Below are 18,709 nucleotides of genomic sequence, written 5' to 3' on the forward strand. Positions count from 1 at the left end.
GGGAGCATGGCCTTTTGTGCTTATGACAGTCTTTTATGTAGCCCAAGTTGGCCTGGAACTCACAATTTTCCTGCCTCAGTCTTCCAGGATCAGAGATAAGCTGCAGCTAGGCCTGACTAGAGCCCTCTGTGGGTTTGCAGCCTGATCACAACAGGCTACTTCACTCAGGGTGTGTTGGTGTTGAGGGTCACATCCTCTGGACATATGAACAGGATTTGTCTCCATCTTTGCAGCTTGTAATGGCTTCCAGAAACACCTGTGCCATCACTAAATGTTGCTTAGATGTAAGGGTCAGGAAGCTGATCTATACAGGAAGGAGCTGGTCACCCTGTGTACTGAGTGAACAGCTAAGCTAGTAAAAAAAAATGACTTGGCTATGTACTCTGGTATAGCCCCGACCCAAGGCACCCAAGGGTTCCCCCAGCCATGCCATACACGCTGACAGGCTCTCGGATGCCTTTTCCGAGGGAGCCCAGGCCGTGGCCTTCCTTCCAGCCCATCTTCTGCAGCATCTGGAAGCCCACGTTCTTGTCTGTCAGTTTCTGCTGGGAAAACTCCAGCTCCTTGGGTTTCTGAAGAGAGAGAGGTGGGTGGGTTCCAGTCTGTTCCAGTATACACTGGATCTCCAATGGTGCTGTAACCCCAGATGCCTGGAACGGTGAGCTCCACTCATCTCCAGCTTCCCTGTAACATCCCTGGGGGTGGGACTTCTTGAGGGCAGATCCCTTACCCCAGGGTTAGAAATGGCAACTGGCTGTGGGGCGACATGCTGCTGCCCTGTACTGAGACTATGAGGGAAACTCTGTGAGGAGGCACTGCATAGTTTATACTGTAGGGCTGAATGCAATCTCACTCTCTCCAGCCCAGGCTGGCTTCAAACCTGAGATCTTCCAGCCCAGCCTCCTGAAGGCAGAAAAGCAGTAACAGGCATGCCTACAGCTGGCTGCTGTCTTGGGGATGGAGCTTGCTGTGATGTCTGGGCCAGCCTGGAACTCCTGTGCATAAGTAATCCTCTTGCCCCAGCCTTCTGAACACCTGGGACACAGGCACATGCTCCACACCCAGCTCTGCAAAGTGCCTGAAGCCTCATCACAAGCAGCAGTCAACCATTCTGATCCTGAACCTGCAGGGGTAGGGAGGTGTCACAGTGTAGTCACACACACCTTCTTTTTGGCTATGGGACGACCCCTCGGCCTGTCGTAGGCAATTCGAACTGGTTCATGGACTGGAAGACAAAGGGAGAGATCTGTTCACATGGTACATTTGCCCCATGCCCATGTCTAAAGACAAAAATGCTGCCTGGTGAAGACAGTCCACACCTGTGTCTGCCCTCATGGCCGATGCTGGCTCCCATCCCGTCTCCAGCTCTCAAATATTCTATGTTTGCTGACCTGTGAATGGCTGTGATGAAGCCAACAGCATTGTCAGTGCCAAGGGTACCACTTCACCATCACTCAACCCCTGAGTGCTGGCCCTCACAGAGACCTGCTGCATGGGCTGCTTTCCATGGCTACAGGAACACTCTCTTGCTGCAGGCAGGCCATGACAGCACTGGGCCCTCCTAGTTAAGCCCCTTAACTGTCCAATTTGAGAGCACAGAGCTCAGGAGAGCACCAAGCTCTCATCATGGAAGTGATTGAAAATAGTGTCAGGCCTGTCTCACGGATGCGCAAAGCACTAAGGTATCTGAGGTAAGATAGAAGTATGGCTCAGCTCTCAAGAAACAGGACACAAGGATCACAGTGGGGCCACTGGCCATCCACTACAGTGCTAAGGACACATCCTTAAGGAGTGTGCCAAGCGGACATCTCTGACTATAAAGTGACAGTTTTACAGAGCCAGCAAGGTCCAATGGTTACTGTCTTCCCAGCTTCACTATAGGTATGAGGAGAAACTGGGTGTGTCTCAAGGTCAAGGGTGGGAAATGGCAGGCTGAACTTCTATTACAGCCTCTGGTGACAGAGCTCCTTGTAAGGAAGGAAGCCCCCTTACTGGACATGCAGACATGCTAACACCTTAGAGTGCAGTGCACAATGGCTAAAAATACTTTCCAGCCAAAGCACAGGCCCAGGGGCCACATAGCACTGGCCTGGCTGGGCTCCCTGGCAGCACTGTGAACCAAGAGAACCTGGCTGTGGTGGCACACCTGCAGTTTCACCCTGTGGGAGCTGGCCAGGAAGATTACTGTATGAGGCCAGTACAGGCTAAACATGTATATTATGTCTCAGAAAACCACCACAAAACCCCAAATCCACTCAAATCTAAGTCCTGAGAGCAGAGAACCCTGTGCACTGTGCCAGGCACTTGGGCCCATCTGCACACATACAGGCCAGCAGATGCTAGTAGGAGGCAGGGTGACTGGCTATGGCTGGCACAGCCAAAATGGCTACTGAGTGTGTCCCTCACAGGTCTATGGGATACTCACCCTTTGACTCCTGGATGAGACATATCCTCTTTGGGGCAGGGATCATGCCAACTTTCAGTGACTTGCTGCTGATTCTCTTCCTGGGGAAGCAGCTGCCAGAGGACTGTGACAGGCCAGGGGTGCTGGCCTGGTCCTCCTTTGAGCCCTCTCCGGGGATGCTGCCAGTAGGGGAACTGCCCTCAGAGCCTGGACACTTGGCATCTCCTGCCTGTGGCCTGAGAGTGCAGGTCTCCTCTCCACCCTCGTCCTCCTCACTCTCCTCCTCATCTTCCTCCTCCTCCTCAGGCAGTACCTCGGGGTCTTCCAGTGCAGCCTCCTGCTCAGGGTGTCCCTCCTGTGGCTCACCCTTACCCTCTTTGCCGGCTGTGGGGCTCTGTACTGAGTACCCCGTCTCACCAGTGGACTGGAAGGAGATAGATGGGCACAGTTCCAGCACTTTCTCTCGGTAGAACTTGAAAGCTGTACTGCTCTGGTCATGCAGGAACCTAAGGGGAAAATGCACTGCTGAGCTGCTGAGCGTGAAGCTCCTTCCTGTCCCAGGACAGAGGCCAGGCCTCCCCATGACTCTGCTATGGCTTTTCCAGAGCAGCTAATGGGAGACAGAACGTTCAGACTCCTGTAGGACTAGGACTGTGGAGTCTAATAATCTCTGGACGGGACATGATGATCCTGAAGTTTGTCAAGACAGGATGCTTCTGCAACTTGCAAGAGGCACTCCCATTCCATCCCTACCAAACTCAAAAAGAAAAAAGAAAGAAGTCTGTGAGGCAGCTCAGCCAATAGAAATACCTGCTACACACACAACTGAGAGTTGAGCTTAGACCCCAGAACTTGTTTCCTCTGACCTCCACAAATGCCCACAGCAAACACACACTAAATAAATAAATGCATGATGGACTTGAGACGCCTGAGTAGCACCGGAAGCTCACACATAGACCCAAAGGCTCAGAAGCACAGACATGGTGGCCAAGGGAGCTGGTGCTCTCCAGCCTGCAGGCATACTAAGAACCAGCTACTGTTTTTTTTTCTTTAATTGTTTAGATGATTCTTTTTTTATTTTATTTTTATGTGTATTGGTGTTTTGCCTACATGTATGTCTATGTGAAGGTGTCAGATCCTCTGGAACTGGATTACAGACAGTTGTGAGCTGCCGTGTGGGTTCTGGGCATTGAACAAGGGTCCTCTGGAAGATCAGCCAGCACTCTTAACCACTGAGCCATCATCTCTCCAGTGCCAAGAACCAGCCTTTCTTGACCTCAGTATTTGTTCCCCAAGATACCAACAAGTTGCCACAAAAAACCTCCCCTTCTTCAACAATGCTGGAACACAGGGCCTAGTACCTTACCCCACAACCCCCTTGGAAAAATGCTCACAGCAGCCACTTTGCAAACAACCCAATTAATAATTTGATGTACTGCTCTTACAGGGGACTTGAGTCCAGGTTCATCACCTACAGCAGGCAGCTCACAACACCCTGTAACTCCAATCTCAGCAGATCCAATGCTTCCTTTTGTCCTCCATGGGCACTTGCACACATGTGGTTCACATAAACTCACACACACACATATACAAATTATTTTTAAAAAGATAAATCTTGCCAGGCAGTGGTGGTGCACACCTTTAATCCCAGCACTTGGGAGGCAGAGGCAGGTGGATTTCTGAGTCGGCCCCCAACAACAGAGAAACCCTGTCTCGAAAACAAAACAAAAGAAAACAAAACAAAAACAAACAAACAAAAGATAAATCTTCACACACCAAATAAACAAAAACTGAGGAGGAATGGCAATCGGGGAAAGACATTCAGTGTCTGGCTTCCTTGTGTGTCCATATAAGCAAGTGCACCAACACTCACAGACATACACATATAATAGCACACACAGGCACACACATATACAGTGATTCTACCAAGTACAGACTGACAGCGACAGTGATGAGCAGCTGCCTGGGGAGGGAAGAGGTGACAGACAGAAGGTGGGAAAGCACACAGGGTTATAATCAGCTTGGCTGGTAAGAAGGGTTTGGGGGACAGAGCTGAATGGCTGTGGGGTCAGCAAGTATAGAAAAGCCTATTGCAAGAGTGTGCAGAACCACCCAATGAAGGACTCAGATGAAGCAGAGGGGAGGAAAAGGCAGCCCACTGGTAACACACACATGCTCTATTCTACTCCTGGCCTCCAGAGGCCAGCTGTGCCTCTCTTGTGTCTAAGTGGGAGAAGTGAAGCCAAACCAACCACAAACTGAGACCTCAGAAGCCGTGAGTCCAAATCAACCATTCCCCCTTGGTGTTGTTTGTGCAGTTATTCTGACACTGGGGAGGGCAGGACCTACCTGAGGTCCTGGGGTGCCCTTCATGAACACACTGGGCAGCACTGTTAAAGGAGTATTATGAATGACACACTACAGGCTAGCAGGGGCTCCAACACCAGTCAGGGGACAAATGCGTAGGTGGAAAGGAGAGAGGCCTGGACATGGTTTTGCAGTGCTAGCTAACTGGGCGAGTGCTCGGCACTGAGCTGTATGAAAGAAAAATGAAAGATGCACAAACAAGAAGGCTCCTCCTTGTTACTGAGAAGTGTGAGTGGGACTTCTCTAGGTGATTTTTACATTAGAACAACAGAATAATTAAAAATTCCAGCTGGGTGTGGTGGTATATGCCCAAGGAACAGCCTGAAATGAAGCATTTGTCAGCTCAGACCCAGGGAGTAGCACAGCAGCCCTGAAAGTCCATGTACTCAACAAGCAGGATGTGGCTCTGAACATGGTACACTGGCTCTCCTGGGAGCAGGAGGCAGCCTGGGCAGGACAATCAAGGGCCAGGGCTGAGGAGTGCAGGACACAGCACACACAAACACACACCCCAGGCCCAGGCAGCCAGAGCAGCATGCTCTGCACTGGACCCATAAGTTCTTTAAGACATGTAAGCCAGCCTGTCTGCCTTCTGTCCATCCTGCCTGCTTTCCATCCTTCTGTTCTGTGCTTTTAGAAGCAGGACTTCAACTTTCCTATGTAGCAAAGATGACATTGAGCTACTAATTTTCCTGCTTCCACTTTCTAAGTGCTAACAAGACAGGTATGGAACATCAGGTGGCTTACGCAGTGCTCAGGAGACACTAGGGCTCGGTGCACACCAGGCAAGTATATCAACTTAATTCCAGCCCTAGCCAAACCTGAAGTTTCCAACTGTATTCCGCTGCAGCACCAGGCCTCTTACATCCAGAAAAACATTCAACTGCATTTTCAGTCAGACCATGACACAGCTCTCCAGCAAGTAGGAGGAAACCCAATAGTGCCAAGCTTAGTCCTAGGAATACATGGGCACAGTGGAGGTGGGGTGGGGGTGGGTCTCATACGGCCTCTGGAGGAGCCTACAAGCACCTTCATCATAGAGGCCTTCCACCACAGGCTAGAGTTTCCACAGCATCTGTGGCTGTTCAGGGGTCGTTTCTGGATTTTTCTTAGACAACTTGTGAGGCACATGCACAAATGCTGCTGGAGTACCCAGCCCTTTGTCTTTGTGTGAGGGTGGATGGAAAAGAGGGTGAGGCGTTTCCTGATGATCTGGGTGAAGGTTGACCCAACAGATGCCAGCTCTGGGCCAGGCTTAGCTGAAGGTGGAACCCAGGCTGCCTGCTCACAGCATGTGGGCTATGGGGTGTGGTGGAGTCCAAGGCACATACCACAGGTCAGGGTTGTCAGTGCTGTTCTCTATGCTGAACTGCTCAATTTCAGGGCCGACCTGAGCCACAAATCTGGCCAGCTTCTCAGCAGTCTCCATGGTCTTTGCATCCACTACAAAACAGAAAGCAGCGGTAGTGGCTCCTTAGCCTGACTCAGGCTGCCTACCCTTGGTCCTTCCCTGCACCATGTGACTCTAGACAGTCTTCTCTTTGTCAAAATTAGGTGACAGGCAGATTGTGGCAAGCAGAAGCATCAGCAGACCCATGGACACCTGGGCTGGTTGTGGGGGAACACCTCATCACCTGAGGCAACAGGCTGCCAACCTACGGCTCAGACTCTTGAAGGTTTAAGTCAGCAGACATCCAGCCAACAGCTCAGGACAGTGCTGGAGTCAGAAGCAGAGAAGCATGGGCGGTCTATGGTAAGGCCTGGGCACTGTGCAGTCTGCACATGTCCCCACCTAAAGCTGGATGGGACCCCTGGGCAGAGGAAAGGTAAGGTGCTGATAACCAAATGAGTGGCATCATTAGCAGTGCAGCTGTGCAGAGGCAGAGTGTTACAGAGGCATCTAAGGAAATACCATGAGGGTTTAAGTACATGGACCCCAGGCCAGGTTAGAAATACCTTCAACAGTCTTGGGGTATAGGTATAGCTTGGTGGTATCTGCCCAGCAGACCTGTGGCCTTGCATTCAATAGCTAGCACTAAGAACTCAGACTAATGAAGACATTTAGAAAGCAACTGCCTCTCTCTGTTCATACTTCACATTCTCACCCACCCCAAATAATACAGAAATAATTATTTCTATCATTTGAGACAAGGTCTCACATAGGTGAGGCTGACCATGCAAATCAGGGTCCTCCTGGGTCCCACCTTCCAAGTGCTGGATGACAGGTGTGCCCCACAACCCAGCATCATGTAGTATGGGTGCTGCCAGGCTACCCAAAATGTAGTAGAGGCCAGGCACGGGGACAAGAATGTGCGAGGTCAGTGGTTCTAAGTTCCAGCCCGATCCCAGCTACAGTACATGCCAGGCCAACCAAGGCTATGAAGACCACGTCTCACACAAAATAAGCTCTTGTAGGCCTTGGTGGTGCATGCCTTTAATCTCAGCACTTGAAAGCAGAGACAGATAGATCTCTGTGAGTTTGAGCCTAGTCTGGTCTACATTAGTGAGCTCCAGAATTACCTGGAGAGATCCTGTCTCAAACCTCTCATAAACACAACCAAAACCGAGCAAAGCCATAAGAGGGTATGTGCGAGTTCTCTGAAAAACGTGTCCTTTTCCATATGACTTTCACCTCAGTGGATTCTGGCACACTCGAGGGTAATGGTGGCATGATGGAGATTCAGGCCTGGCCTGGCTCTCCCAGTATCAGCACCCTATGGGGAGTGCCCAGCAAGGACACTGTCAGATTCTCAGGAGTCAGGGCTCAGGAGGAATATGAAGGACTGTGTGGCCATGTATTCATCCTGTCCAGGTTCTTCTGACTACTCTAGCTTGCCGTCTGGCCCAGACTGATGAGCACCTAGTGTCCCAATTCCTACCACCCCAGGGGACCCAGATGAGCAGGGACAGGATGGGGTAGGAATGAACACCTACTATTAGCAGAGGGGCATCGAGAAGAAGCCGGGAGGGCCTCCGAGTTATCCCCTGCTGTTGGCCGAGGAGACGGGCCCAAGGCTCCAGGGCTGGAGGGCTGAGGACGGGGTTTGGCAGGCTCTGGTAGGCAGTCCTGGGCAGCATCACTTGAATCCCGTGGTGGTGGCTTCACCCTCAAGGAGCCAGAAGCCTGGCGACCATGGTGTTTCTGACGAGTGCCTGAGGACAGGGATGTCTGCTGGGCAGTGGTGGCCTTCTTGGCCTTCAGGCCTCGAGGACCCTGGGAGCGAAGCAGCCGCCTGCGCTGCCATGGGAGGAGTCTGCGCTTGAGGCTTCGCACAGCTTGTGCATACAGCATGGCACGCACCGCACACTGTGCTGGCGTTGGCCTCCGCTCCACGATGGGCCAGCTGTGGTTCAGTCGCTGTGACTCTGCCAGCTTCAGCTTGTAGTACTTATACTCTAGGCTGCTCTCATCAGACAGAAACCTGCCAAGTAGACACAGGGCAGAGCACTATGAAAGCAGTACTGTGCTCGGCAAGGCATAGCTGCCCTCCCGAGTGAGGGACCTGATGCCCTCTGCTGCCCAGGTGCCCTACAAAATCTGAAGCTTGGATTCAGCTGGGTGCAGAGGCTTATTCTTAGTCCTAACACTGGGGAGGCTGAAGCTGCAGAGAATTCAAAGCCAGCCTGGACTACAAAAATGAGCCATTCTCTTCCTGTTTCTCTGTGTAGTCCTGGCTGTCCTGGAATTCATTCTATCCACCAGGATGGACTGGAACTCAGAGATCTCCCCGCCTCTGCCTCCAGAGTGCTGGGATTAAAAGTATGAACCACCACTGCCTGGAAAGACACTATCTTTTTATTTGTTTGGTTTTGTTTTTGAGATAGCCTTATTATGTAGCCCTGACTAGCCTGGAACTCACAGTGTAGACCAGGCTGTCCTCAAACTTCCCAAGCTCTATCCGTGTCTGTCCCCAGAGTGCTGGGATTAAGGTGTGCAGTTGAGCACTTGTTGGACTCCTTTTCCACTCTGGTGAGCAGCCAGGAGGGAGCTCCGAGCCTGGGAAGCTGCAGGCTCCCTCTGTCCTGCAGCATCACAGCAGACAAAGGGGAGGGGCTCCTCTCACATGGCCAGATGGTCAAGTGCTTGTGAGCTTTCCCTGTGCTATTGAGGGAGCTGTGGCAAGGCCGAGGGAGTCCGAGACACCTGCAAATGTACTAGGGGCAGCTGAGTAAACTAGGCCGAGGTGGTCATCTCACTGCCTCCCTCAGGAACAGGATGTCAAAACTCTGCTGGCTGTGAAGGAACAGAAGGAATAGAAACCTGTGTCCTCCATTTGGACCCTGGCATTCACCAGTTCATAAAACAAAAACAAAAACAAAACAACAATGAAAACCCAAACAATTGTCACAGTTAGCCCTCTACACCCAGGTTTGCTGCTGGGGAGTGAACTGAGCTTGGGTGTAACACAGAAAGAGAAGAGACAGACCCCTGCTGCCGTTGCCCTTATCAATGAAGCTGTGGACAAGTCACGCTGCCTCCAGTGTTTCCAGCCAGCTAGAGATTATGTAAAGCATACAAGACAGTGGATGAGGCGGCACACACACACAACCTCAGCACTGGGAAGGCTGAGGCAGGAGGATGTCAAAATTCAAAGCAAACCATGTGCTGGAGGTGGTACGTCTCATGCAGACAGGACACTGTTCTGCATGGGGCACTGAAAACCCAGACTTTAGGACCCAAACGGTCTTGAGCCCAGCCCTTTGCTGATACTAGAAGTGACAACTGAAAAGTCCCTGGAAGTGATTGAGAGTTCCCCAAAGGAACAACTGGCAGAGCCAGAGCCCCACTTCCCTAACAAATTATAAATGATCAGAGAGCCAGCACAAAAGAGAAGCAAGGCTAGAACCTGTGTGTACTTTTCTCACCTGCCACCCCGGCACTAGAGGCTAAAGCAGGAGGAATGCCAGAATGTAAAACCAGCTCCTCCACCACACACTACCAAGTATGGCTTCTATCTGCCACCTCTAGTGGTGACCATCAGCTGCTAGGCTATGTCCAGTGTCTTTGTGGCAGGGCGGTCCTCTCTAGATCAGGTCCCTCTGGTGACATTACCCCCAGGCCTCTATACCAGGATGCCTTCTTATCAAGTGGTCTCAGCTTCCCTCACCTATCTAAGGCCACCCAGCTTCCTCCCCTGCTTTTGATCTCGGCTCCAGCTCATCTTAGCTATGCAACCTGCAAGCACAGTGCCTCTATCTGTAAAGCAAGGATAGGTACAGACCAATTCACAGGTAGCCAGTGTATAGTCAACAGCAACCAGGGCTGGGCCAGGAGGATCCCTTCAGCCCAGAGAGTCTGGGTATAGCTTGAGCCACAACTTAATATCTTATCTCTTATAATTAAAAAAATAAACAAAATCAGAGGTTAGCTCAGTGATTAAGAGTTAAGAGGACTTCCTGTTCTTGTAGCAGATCCAGGTTGAATTCTTAGCAATCACACGGTGGCTCACAACCATCCATGACTACAATTCAAGAAGAGCCATTGCCACCTTCTGACCTCTCCAGCCACTAGGCATGTGGTACACATGGAGGCAAAACGTTCGTTAGCCTTAAGTTTTTTACAGAGAGTCTTTATCCTGTAGTCTAGGCTGGCTGCCAGTTCTGACCTTCTTGCCTCCCAGGGCTGTAAAACTCCCTTTATTACCATGTGCTTTTAGGGCACCTGTCTCTTTGCACCCTAGGACAGTCCAGCAGAGAAGGTGAGTGGTGCTCAACCGCTCTTGCAAAAAATAAAATAGGGCTGGAGAGAGGGCTTAGCTGTTTAATTTCCAGCACCTAAATGTCAGCTGAAAACTGTCTCTAGGTGATCTGACACACACTTCTGGCCTCCTCAGACACTGCATGAATGTGGTGCACAGACATACACGCAGGCAAAATACTCATCCACATAATATAATTATTTCTTAAATAAGAACATGTCCTTAAAAAAAAAGATTAAAAAAAAAAAGACAAAATAACTATGCCTACCAGTAAGCAGGGTCCTGCAGGAGAAGTGTTCTCTCTCTGGGAGATAGCCTTCCTTGGATGACACGCATGACAAGCTGGTCAATGGTGTCCACCACCCTGTGATCTGCCCGCTGGGGAACTGCTGCAATATACAGAATGAATGTTGTAAAGAATGGTGGACCACAAAGGCCTGGAGACCAGGACAGTGAACTGGAAGGCAGCAGAAATCCACAAGGCCATCAGCAGCTGGAACCTTCAACCATAGAACACTGGTGTTGAAAAGAGGAAAGCCTGGTTGAGGAAGAAAATGCCCTGCTGAACCATGTCCCACCTGAGCCGTCAGCTGTGAGAATCACTGGGCTGCAGAGAGGTCGGTATAGACTCCAGAGAGGAGCTGTTACGCACAGATCCACTACTGCTGTACACAGGCTGCTTAAAGCCTGACTGCTTCAGTATTAACCTAGAAAACAGCACGTGAGATGCAGCTAGAGGCAGAGGTGGTGTTGTGTGCTTGTGGTACAGCTCAGGAGGTCAAGCAGGAGGACTGTCTGACCCCAAGAGTTTCCAAACAGCCTAGGCAACATAGTAAGACTCAGTTTTTGTAAACAACCACCAGGCAATGGTGGTGAACATCTTTAATCCTAGCATTTAGAAGGAAGAAGCAAGCAGACCTCTGTGAGTTGGAGGCCAACCTGGTCTACAAAGTGAGTTCCAAAGAAAAACCCTGTCTGTAGAAACCAAAAATAAATAAATAAATAAATAAATAAATAAATAAATAGGTAAAAAACAAATAACAACAAAAAACCCTGGAGTCAGAGAGATGGCTCAGTGGCTGCAAATCCCAAAATATAAAGCTGGGTGTTACAGTGAATGCCTGTAACCCCGGTGCTGCGGGAGGTGGCAACTGGAGGACAGCTAGAGCTTGCTGGCTATCAGCCTCATTCCAGATTAAATAAGACCCTGCCTCAGGGAGTAAGACAGAGAGTGATAAGAGCCTATACATTCACACATATAGTACACACTTATACTCTACTCTTACACACATATGTAAATACACACACACACACACACACACACACACACAGAAACAAACTCAACAAAATACCTGAAAACAAAAGACATCATTGATGGGGCTTAGTCAAGAGCACTTGCTGCACAACTCAACAGAACCCCTCGTGTGTGCCTGTTACCCAGTACCATCTACGCACAGGTAAATGTATGCGGTGCATGTGCACGTGTCCAGATACAGAGGTCAGAGGATATGGGTGCCCTGTTATTCTTCACCTTATTCCTTGAAATGTGGACTCTTACTGAACCTGGAGCTAGGCTGGCAGCTAGCAAGCTCCAGTGGACAACAAACTGCAGCCATCCCATCTCTGGTCCTACAGAATTGGGATTATGGGCATGGCTACAGTTTTTACATGGCTGTTGGGGTCTAAACTCAGGTCCTCATGCTAATTCAGTAAGTGCTCCTACCCACTGAGCCATGTCTCCAGCCCTGTCTTTTTTTTTTTTTTTTTTTTAAATAACTAATTAATGTGTGAAAGGATGTGCACATATCATGGCCTACAGGTAGCAGCCAGACGCCAATGTGAGTCAGTTATCTCCCTCTACCAAATGGGCCACAGGGATTAAATTTAGGTTGTCATACTAGGTGGCAAGTGCCTTTAACCAAAGACCCATCTTACCAGGTCCTCTTTTAGTTTTTTAATTTTTATTTTATGTGTATGGGTGCTTACATGTCTGTGTAATACTTATGTGCCTGATAACCATGGAGGTCAGGACACTAGTCACTCTCAACTGGAGCTACAGACAGTTGTGAGCTGGCACATGGGTCCTCTGAAAGAGCAGCTAGAGTGGTTTTTGTTTTTGTTTTTTAAGATTTTACTTATTTTTATGAGTACAGTGCAATTGTCTTCATACACACCAGAAGAAGGCACCAGATCTCATTACAGATGGTTGTGAGCTACCATGTGGTTGCTGGGATTGAACTCAGGACCTCTGGAAGAGCAGTCAGTGCACTTAACCACTGAGCTGTCTCTCCAGCCCCAGCTAGTGTTCTTAACTCTTGAATCATCTCTTCAGCATCCCTTTTGCTTTTCAGCATCCCTTTTTCTGAGCCAAGGACTTTCAGCAGTCTTGTCTCTCTTGGCCCAGGCTAGAATGATGGGCCTGTGCCATCATGCCAAGTTCAATGAACACTGAGTGTCTGTAGAGGAACAGGTGACGTAAGCTGAAGTAGCTGGCCACACAGCTGTGCACTCAGAGCAGAGGCTGCCAAGGAGATGCCTATCTCTGCTTCAGAAACCTTTACTGTTCCAGGTAGCGGAAGCCCCTGAGGGAAAAGTGGGGTCATTTACACATGGCCAGTGTCATGATGTAGTGAGTGCTGCAGAAATCAGATAAGCTGAGATGTCAGTCCTCTCAGCATATGGGGAAGCTGAGGCAGGGGATTTAAAGCTTGAGGCTAACTAGCCTAGGCTACATAACAAGATTACATTACAACTTTAAAAAAAAAAAAAAAAAAAAAGACAAAGGAGGGCTCTAGTGGTTAGCAGTACTTGCTGGTGCTCTTGAGGACCTGAGTAGAGCCCAGCATCCAAGCAACAAGCCTATCTCCTCACCAGTTCAAGGGGCCTGATACCCATTTCAGGCTTCTGTTCTCATACACTCAAAGATAGATGGACACACACACACATAAATTTTAAAAAATTAATCTTTCTGAGTAGGGCTGCACACACCTTTAAACCTAGCATTGAGGCAGAGGCAGGTGGCGCTCTCTCAATTTGAGACAGGCCTGGTCACACAGTGAATTCCAAGTCAGTTGGGGTTACTACATAAAAGGACTCTAAAACAACATCAACATCACCATCAACAACAACAACCTAAAGAGAGAAGAGAGGCAGCTACACCCTCAGCACAGTGTGTGTGCTGCAGTGCCTGGTCCCTGCCTAGAGAGTTGGGTAAGCCTGAGGCCCTGTAGCCCTGCTCCCCATAGCACTGGGTGCTTGCTATCCTCATTTCTCCTCCAGCACTTGAAGATGAGAAAGGAAATACATCCAGCCTGCTTCTGGAAAGGACTTTTCTTTAGAAGTAGTGTGGTCATCTGTGTTGGGACATCTGCTGCTTGGTGCAATCAGGGCTCTATAAAGGGAAGGGCTGGGGGCAGAGGGGAAAGTGACACCTCCTGGGCTAGAGGTAATGTCATAGTAGAGAAAAGATGAGTACCATGCCCTCTGATGCTGGGAAGGCTGGGTGTGACAGCATGCTGGGCTCACAGGAGAGGAGAGGGAAACTAGCAGCTTTTCTATCCTTCTTCCTGGTCAACACCAGAGCTGCCACTGACAGCTGTCTAGAAGGAACGGAGTGAAAGGCACCAATACCACCTGGAATGTCTCAGCTGCTCCTTGACAGCCCTCAGTACCCAATCATAGTCTCCCTAGTAACTACCCGTCCCACCAGCAGGGCACAGGATCCACTAGGTTTTGGTGTCCTGCTTTCTCTGCCTTCAGTGGAACACAGCATCCTAACATCAATCCCATGCTGAAGGGGGTCATGCATGCATTGTTCCTAGTGAAAGCCAATCAGTTTTGTACATCTTTCTCATACATAGGTCTCTTTCCAAAGTAATCTTGAAGCTGAGAAACTGGACTTAGTGGAAACAACACTTGTGTAGCATGCACAAAGCCCTGGGGCTCCATCTCCAGGACCTCAGAAAGTAGGGGCAAGGGAGGCAGTACATGCTATCATCTCAGAACTCAAAAGTGGAGGCAGAAAGATCAGAAGTTTGAGGCCAGCCTGGTCTACATGAAAATGGCTCAAAACAAAGGGAAAAAGAATTGGGTCCTTGAGTTCTAGTCTCAGCATTTTAAAAAGATATATAAAAATCTCAGAGAGGGAATGGCAGGTAACATGCTACTCTTGCAAAGGACCAAGTTCTATTCCCAGAACCCAGAGGTTCTTCTGACCTACATGTGTGGAGTGTACATACTCAGGCACGTATATATAAATAAGCAAATGTTGTACACATACACACAATCTCAAAGAGAGGGTAAGATCTAGGGCAATGTCTGTTAGCAAAGCACTTACCTTACAACACTGAGGACCTACCTGTCTTTGATCTTAGGTCTGACATAAAAAATGCAAGGTAGGGCGATGCATGCATATGGCAGAACCAGGGAAGTGGAGAGAGGAGGCCTAATGGGCCCTACTGTCTAGCCTAATTAGTGAGCTTCAGGTTCAGTGAGAGACCATGTCTTAAAGGTGGTGGACTGCCTTCCTGAAGAGCAACACTTGAGGCTGTCCTGTAGCCTTCAAACATATGCATTTGCCTGCACCCTGCACACATATTTCAAAACCTCAGGACAGCAAGATGACTCAGTGGGTCAAAGTGCTTAAAACCAAGCCTGACTACTGGAGTTCGGAACTCTCTGGCAGAAGGAAAGAACTGATTCCTTCAGTTTGTCCTCTGATGACCTCCAAACACATGCCTTGGCATTCATACCTGTACACACACACACTGAATAAAAACACTGTAGCATTGGTAGTGGTGACATTGTTTTAAAAAAAGAAACCCTTACCTTGGCTCAGAGTGCTTGCAGCCCAGGTCTGAGCTGTGGTTTTCTGGTCTCGGGGCTCTGGGGGCACAGCCCTCTTGACCTGGAGGGGATAGCCACTGGCCATAAGCCAGGCCTTCAGGTGGTCTATGTACTCCCTTCCAAACAAAGTGGAGTCCTCAAAATTTGGGAAGTAAGCTGGAGATGGGGCGATGTCTTGGAGGCCCACAGCCTCTAGGATCTTCTCCTGCCGGAAGGAAGAAGCCAAGGAGAAGGTCTGGCCTAAGAGTGCCAGGGACTTCCTGCAAAGAGAGTTGGTGGTCTCCAGGGCCACAGCCAGGTCCAGTGGGCTAGTGAGGGTCTTCATCTTGACGCTCAGCTCATAGGCATTACAGGCCATGAGTAAAGGTGTAACGCCCTTCAGCAGTCGGTCCTGGAGACGCATGATATACTTGTCAAAGGGCTTTATAATCTCAAAAAAGCAGTTTTTGGTCTTCACAGCACCTTTGTCTAAAAGCATGTTTAAAAACTCATTATCAACTCGGGGAGTTTTCAGAGCAGAGTGCTTTAGAAACTTGATGGTAAAAAAGCAGAAATCTCTGTGCTCTGGCTTCAAGGAACATTTGAAGGAGGCCAGCATCTTGGCACAGGTCTCCGTTTCCAGTTCAAACAGAGTCTGGAAGAGCTGGGAGAACTTGAGGTCATCCTTGATAGTGTGGAATCCTGCCCACTTGATGATCTCTATGCCAAACCTTGAGAACACATCTGCCTTGTCTATGGCATCAAAACCCATCTTTCTTCTGGGGAAGCCGAGGGTCCTAAGGTCCAGCCCCAAGGGAATCTTCAGAGCAGCGAACTGGATTTCATCCAGCACTGGATTTGTCCCCAGGGTCACATCAGGACTTGGGGTGGCTTTCTGGATTTGGTTAGTGCCCTGAGGTTTGGAAGTAACACGACTGACAACAGGTATTTTCTTCGTGGCCATGCCTTTCAGTGTGATGAGCTTCCCAACACCCTTTGCTCCAAGCAGACCCTGAGTGTCCCCCTTTCCTAGTAGGGTGCCTTCCTGGTCAGCCATGTTTAGAGACCGGCCTCTGGCCAGGACTTGCCCACTGCTTCTAGACACAGAGTCCACCTCCCCAGGATGGTCCAGATCATAATCCCGACTTTCCTTCTCCATCCGCCTGGAGGAGGCCAAGTCTCCTAACAATGAGGGCCCAAAACCATATTCCTGTGACCAGGAAGACTCTTGAGAAACTGAGTGACCCAAGTCTTGTTCCCAAGAGCCACGGAGCGCAAGCTTCCAGTCCTGAGAAGGAAAAGGTCCCAGGTTCCGCTGGCTAAAACTCTGGTCCCGGGAGTCAGTATGGGCTGGTTCCAGATCCCGGCCACATTCTTTGCGAAGATAGCTGTCCTCACCAACAGACTGATTGCTAGATCTGAAGGAGGGTCCCACAAACATGTCACCTCTCAGACCTTCTCTTCCCAAGTCTAGTGAGTATACTCCAGATCCGCTGGCGGAGTACCTGCTATCACCATGAATGTCCTCATAGACATCTGCTCTGGCTCTTGAGCCTGTCCTTAAGAGATCTGAAATAGATGGCCACAGACAGACAGAAGGCACTTTAGAGCATGGACTGGAAGGGAATGACCCACACTCTAGACAAGTGTGAGGTGCAAACAGTTTGCTCTAACATTGTTTAAAATGGGTAAAGAGGCACCTGGATGGCTTAGTGCTTGCCATGCAAGTGTGAGGAGATGAGGTCAGATCCCTAGAACCCACAGTAAAACCAAGCAGGCGTGCCTGCCTGCAATTTCCCATTCTCAGGAAGTAGAGACAAGGAGTTCCTGAGGCAAGCTGGCCGGCCACAGTGGCCAAAATTGGTGACTCCAGGTTCAGGAAGATCCACAGCTTCAATAAACAAAGTAGAAAATGACTGGGGAAGATACCTGCACACACTGAGCACACATACACACAGACACACACACCTCCAGCTCTCCACTGGCCAATGTGCACTGACCCACTGAGAACTGCCGCCATACATTCAACCAAGCCGGAGTAAGAACACATGGGAAACTTGCACCTGCACTCAGTGTGGCCTTGCCCAGCATTCTCCCTATACAACACTAGGGAGCACTGCCTCCCAAAGTTTCTGACTGTATTTGGGAGAATGCAAAACACATGGAAGATGAACACCTCTGTGCTGTGCAGATGCCACCATGCCATTACATATAAAGGGGAAGCATCTTCTAGCTTGCTCTATATAGGGCTAAGAATAACCCATGTGTGGGGCAGTGGATGGGACCAACAGACAGAACTCATAAGGTAGTAGCAAAGTTCAGAACCCTGATAAAACTCGTAACTGAGAACGGCAGGAGTTCAAACTAGCTCCTGATCAGATTCTTGTCCTGAAGGATGCAGCCACAATAAGAGGACCATGACAAACAGTCACGTAGCATAGAGCCTAGAGTTCTCCATGCTAATGAGGTATCCAGGGGCCTCACTAGCCAATGAACATCCCTTCCTAGACATCCCTTCTTGCAAAAGGTATTTAATCTGTGGTTCACCCTGAGCAAATCATATGCATCTTCATCCACCATGAATCCCCCCCACACACAGCAGGGGCTCATCACAGGCCTGCAGGGCCTCATTCCCAACTTGTGGCACTCTGTAAGGCTTACTGTTTTTCTGCTGATCCGTTTTCCTTTCTCTTTCTTTTTGAGGCAGAGTCTTGATATATAGCCCAAACTGGCCTCAAACCCACAGAGATCATCCTGCCTCAGGCTCCTTACTATGTATCACAACACAAGCCCTCACTAGTCTTGCTGAGAAAATGAAGAGGTGATGTGTAGGGAGATGGCACAGTGGGTAAGAAAGAATGCTTGCTGTGCAAGCAAGAGAACCTGACTTCAAATTCCTACTGCCCACAAAGGGACAGCCATGGCTGTACAAGCTGCAGCCACAGGACTGAGAGTTAGTCAGGGAGATACTAGGAACTCACTGGCCAGTCTAGCTGAAATAAATAGTGAGCCTCAGCTTCAGTGAGTAACCTTGTGTTTCCCTCCCCACCCCCAACCCAAAATAACAACAAAAACTAGTAGATTAGTCAGGCTTTTAATCCTAGCACTTGAGAGGCAAAGTCAGGAGGATTTGAGTTTGAGGCTAGCCTGGTCTATATAGCAAGCTCCATGACACTTAGGACTACATAGAGCAATGTTTTTGAAACTGTGGGTTCATTCATAGTAGTTGCCAAAGACCCATCAGAAAACACAGATATGATGTGTGGCACTTGAGTATCGTGGCATGTTCAACCTTTTGATATTGCAATGTTAGGTTGTAATCTAAAGTTTATACTAGAAAGCTAATCAAGCTTAAAAAAAAACTTTTAAACAACAAATCTTATTGTTTTCAATAAGTTTATAGATGCCTGCAAGA

At 49.3% G+C, this 18,709-nt stretch overlaps 1 protein-coding gene across 9 annotated transcripts in view; it reads right to left on the minus strand.

Moving 5' to 3' along the window:
* Sugp2 (SURP and G-patch domain containing 2) overlaps positions 1 to 18,709 on the minus strand; it is a 28,273-nt gene that overhangs the window by 6,279 nt on the left and 3,285 nt on the right. For 7 of the 9 annotated variants that reach the window (XR_004608440.2, XR_013104442.1, XR_004608441.2 and 4 more), the window contains exons 3-9: positions 15,298 to 16,863; positions 10,739 to 10,859; positions 7,706 to 8,193; positions 6,103 to 6,214; positions 2,426 to 2,910; positions 1,164 to 1,225; positions 436 to 572 (exon numbers count right to left, since the gene is read on the minus strand). Coding sequence is in view for 3 of the 9 variants with exons in the window: in XM_034519998.2 (XP_034375889.1) it covers positions 436 to 572; positions 1,164 to 1,225; positions 2,426 to 2,910; positions 6,103 to 6,214; positions 7,706 to 8,193; positions 10,739 to 10,859; positions 15,298 to 16,863 (2,971 nt within the window). In the remaining 6 variants the exon portion in view is untranslated. Of the gene's footprint in view, positions 1 to 435; positions 573 to 1,163; positions 1,226 to 2,425; positions 2,911 to 6,102; positions 6,215 to 7,705; positions 8,194 to 10,738; positions 10,860 to 15,297; positions 16,864 to 18,709 lie in introns of those variants that run through there. The other 2 variants (XR_013104443.1, XR_004608442.2) reach the window with 2 other exon arrangements.

Source organism: Arvicanthis niloticus, chromosome 16 (assembly GCF_011762505.2).
Source record: "Arvicanthis niloticus isolate mArvNil1 chromosome 16, mArvNil1.pat.X, whole genome shotgun sequence".
Classification (NCBI taxonomy): Eukaryota; Metazoa; Chordata; class Mammalia; order Rodentia; family Muridae; genus Arvicanthis; species Arvicanthis niloticus.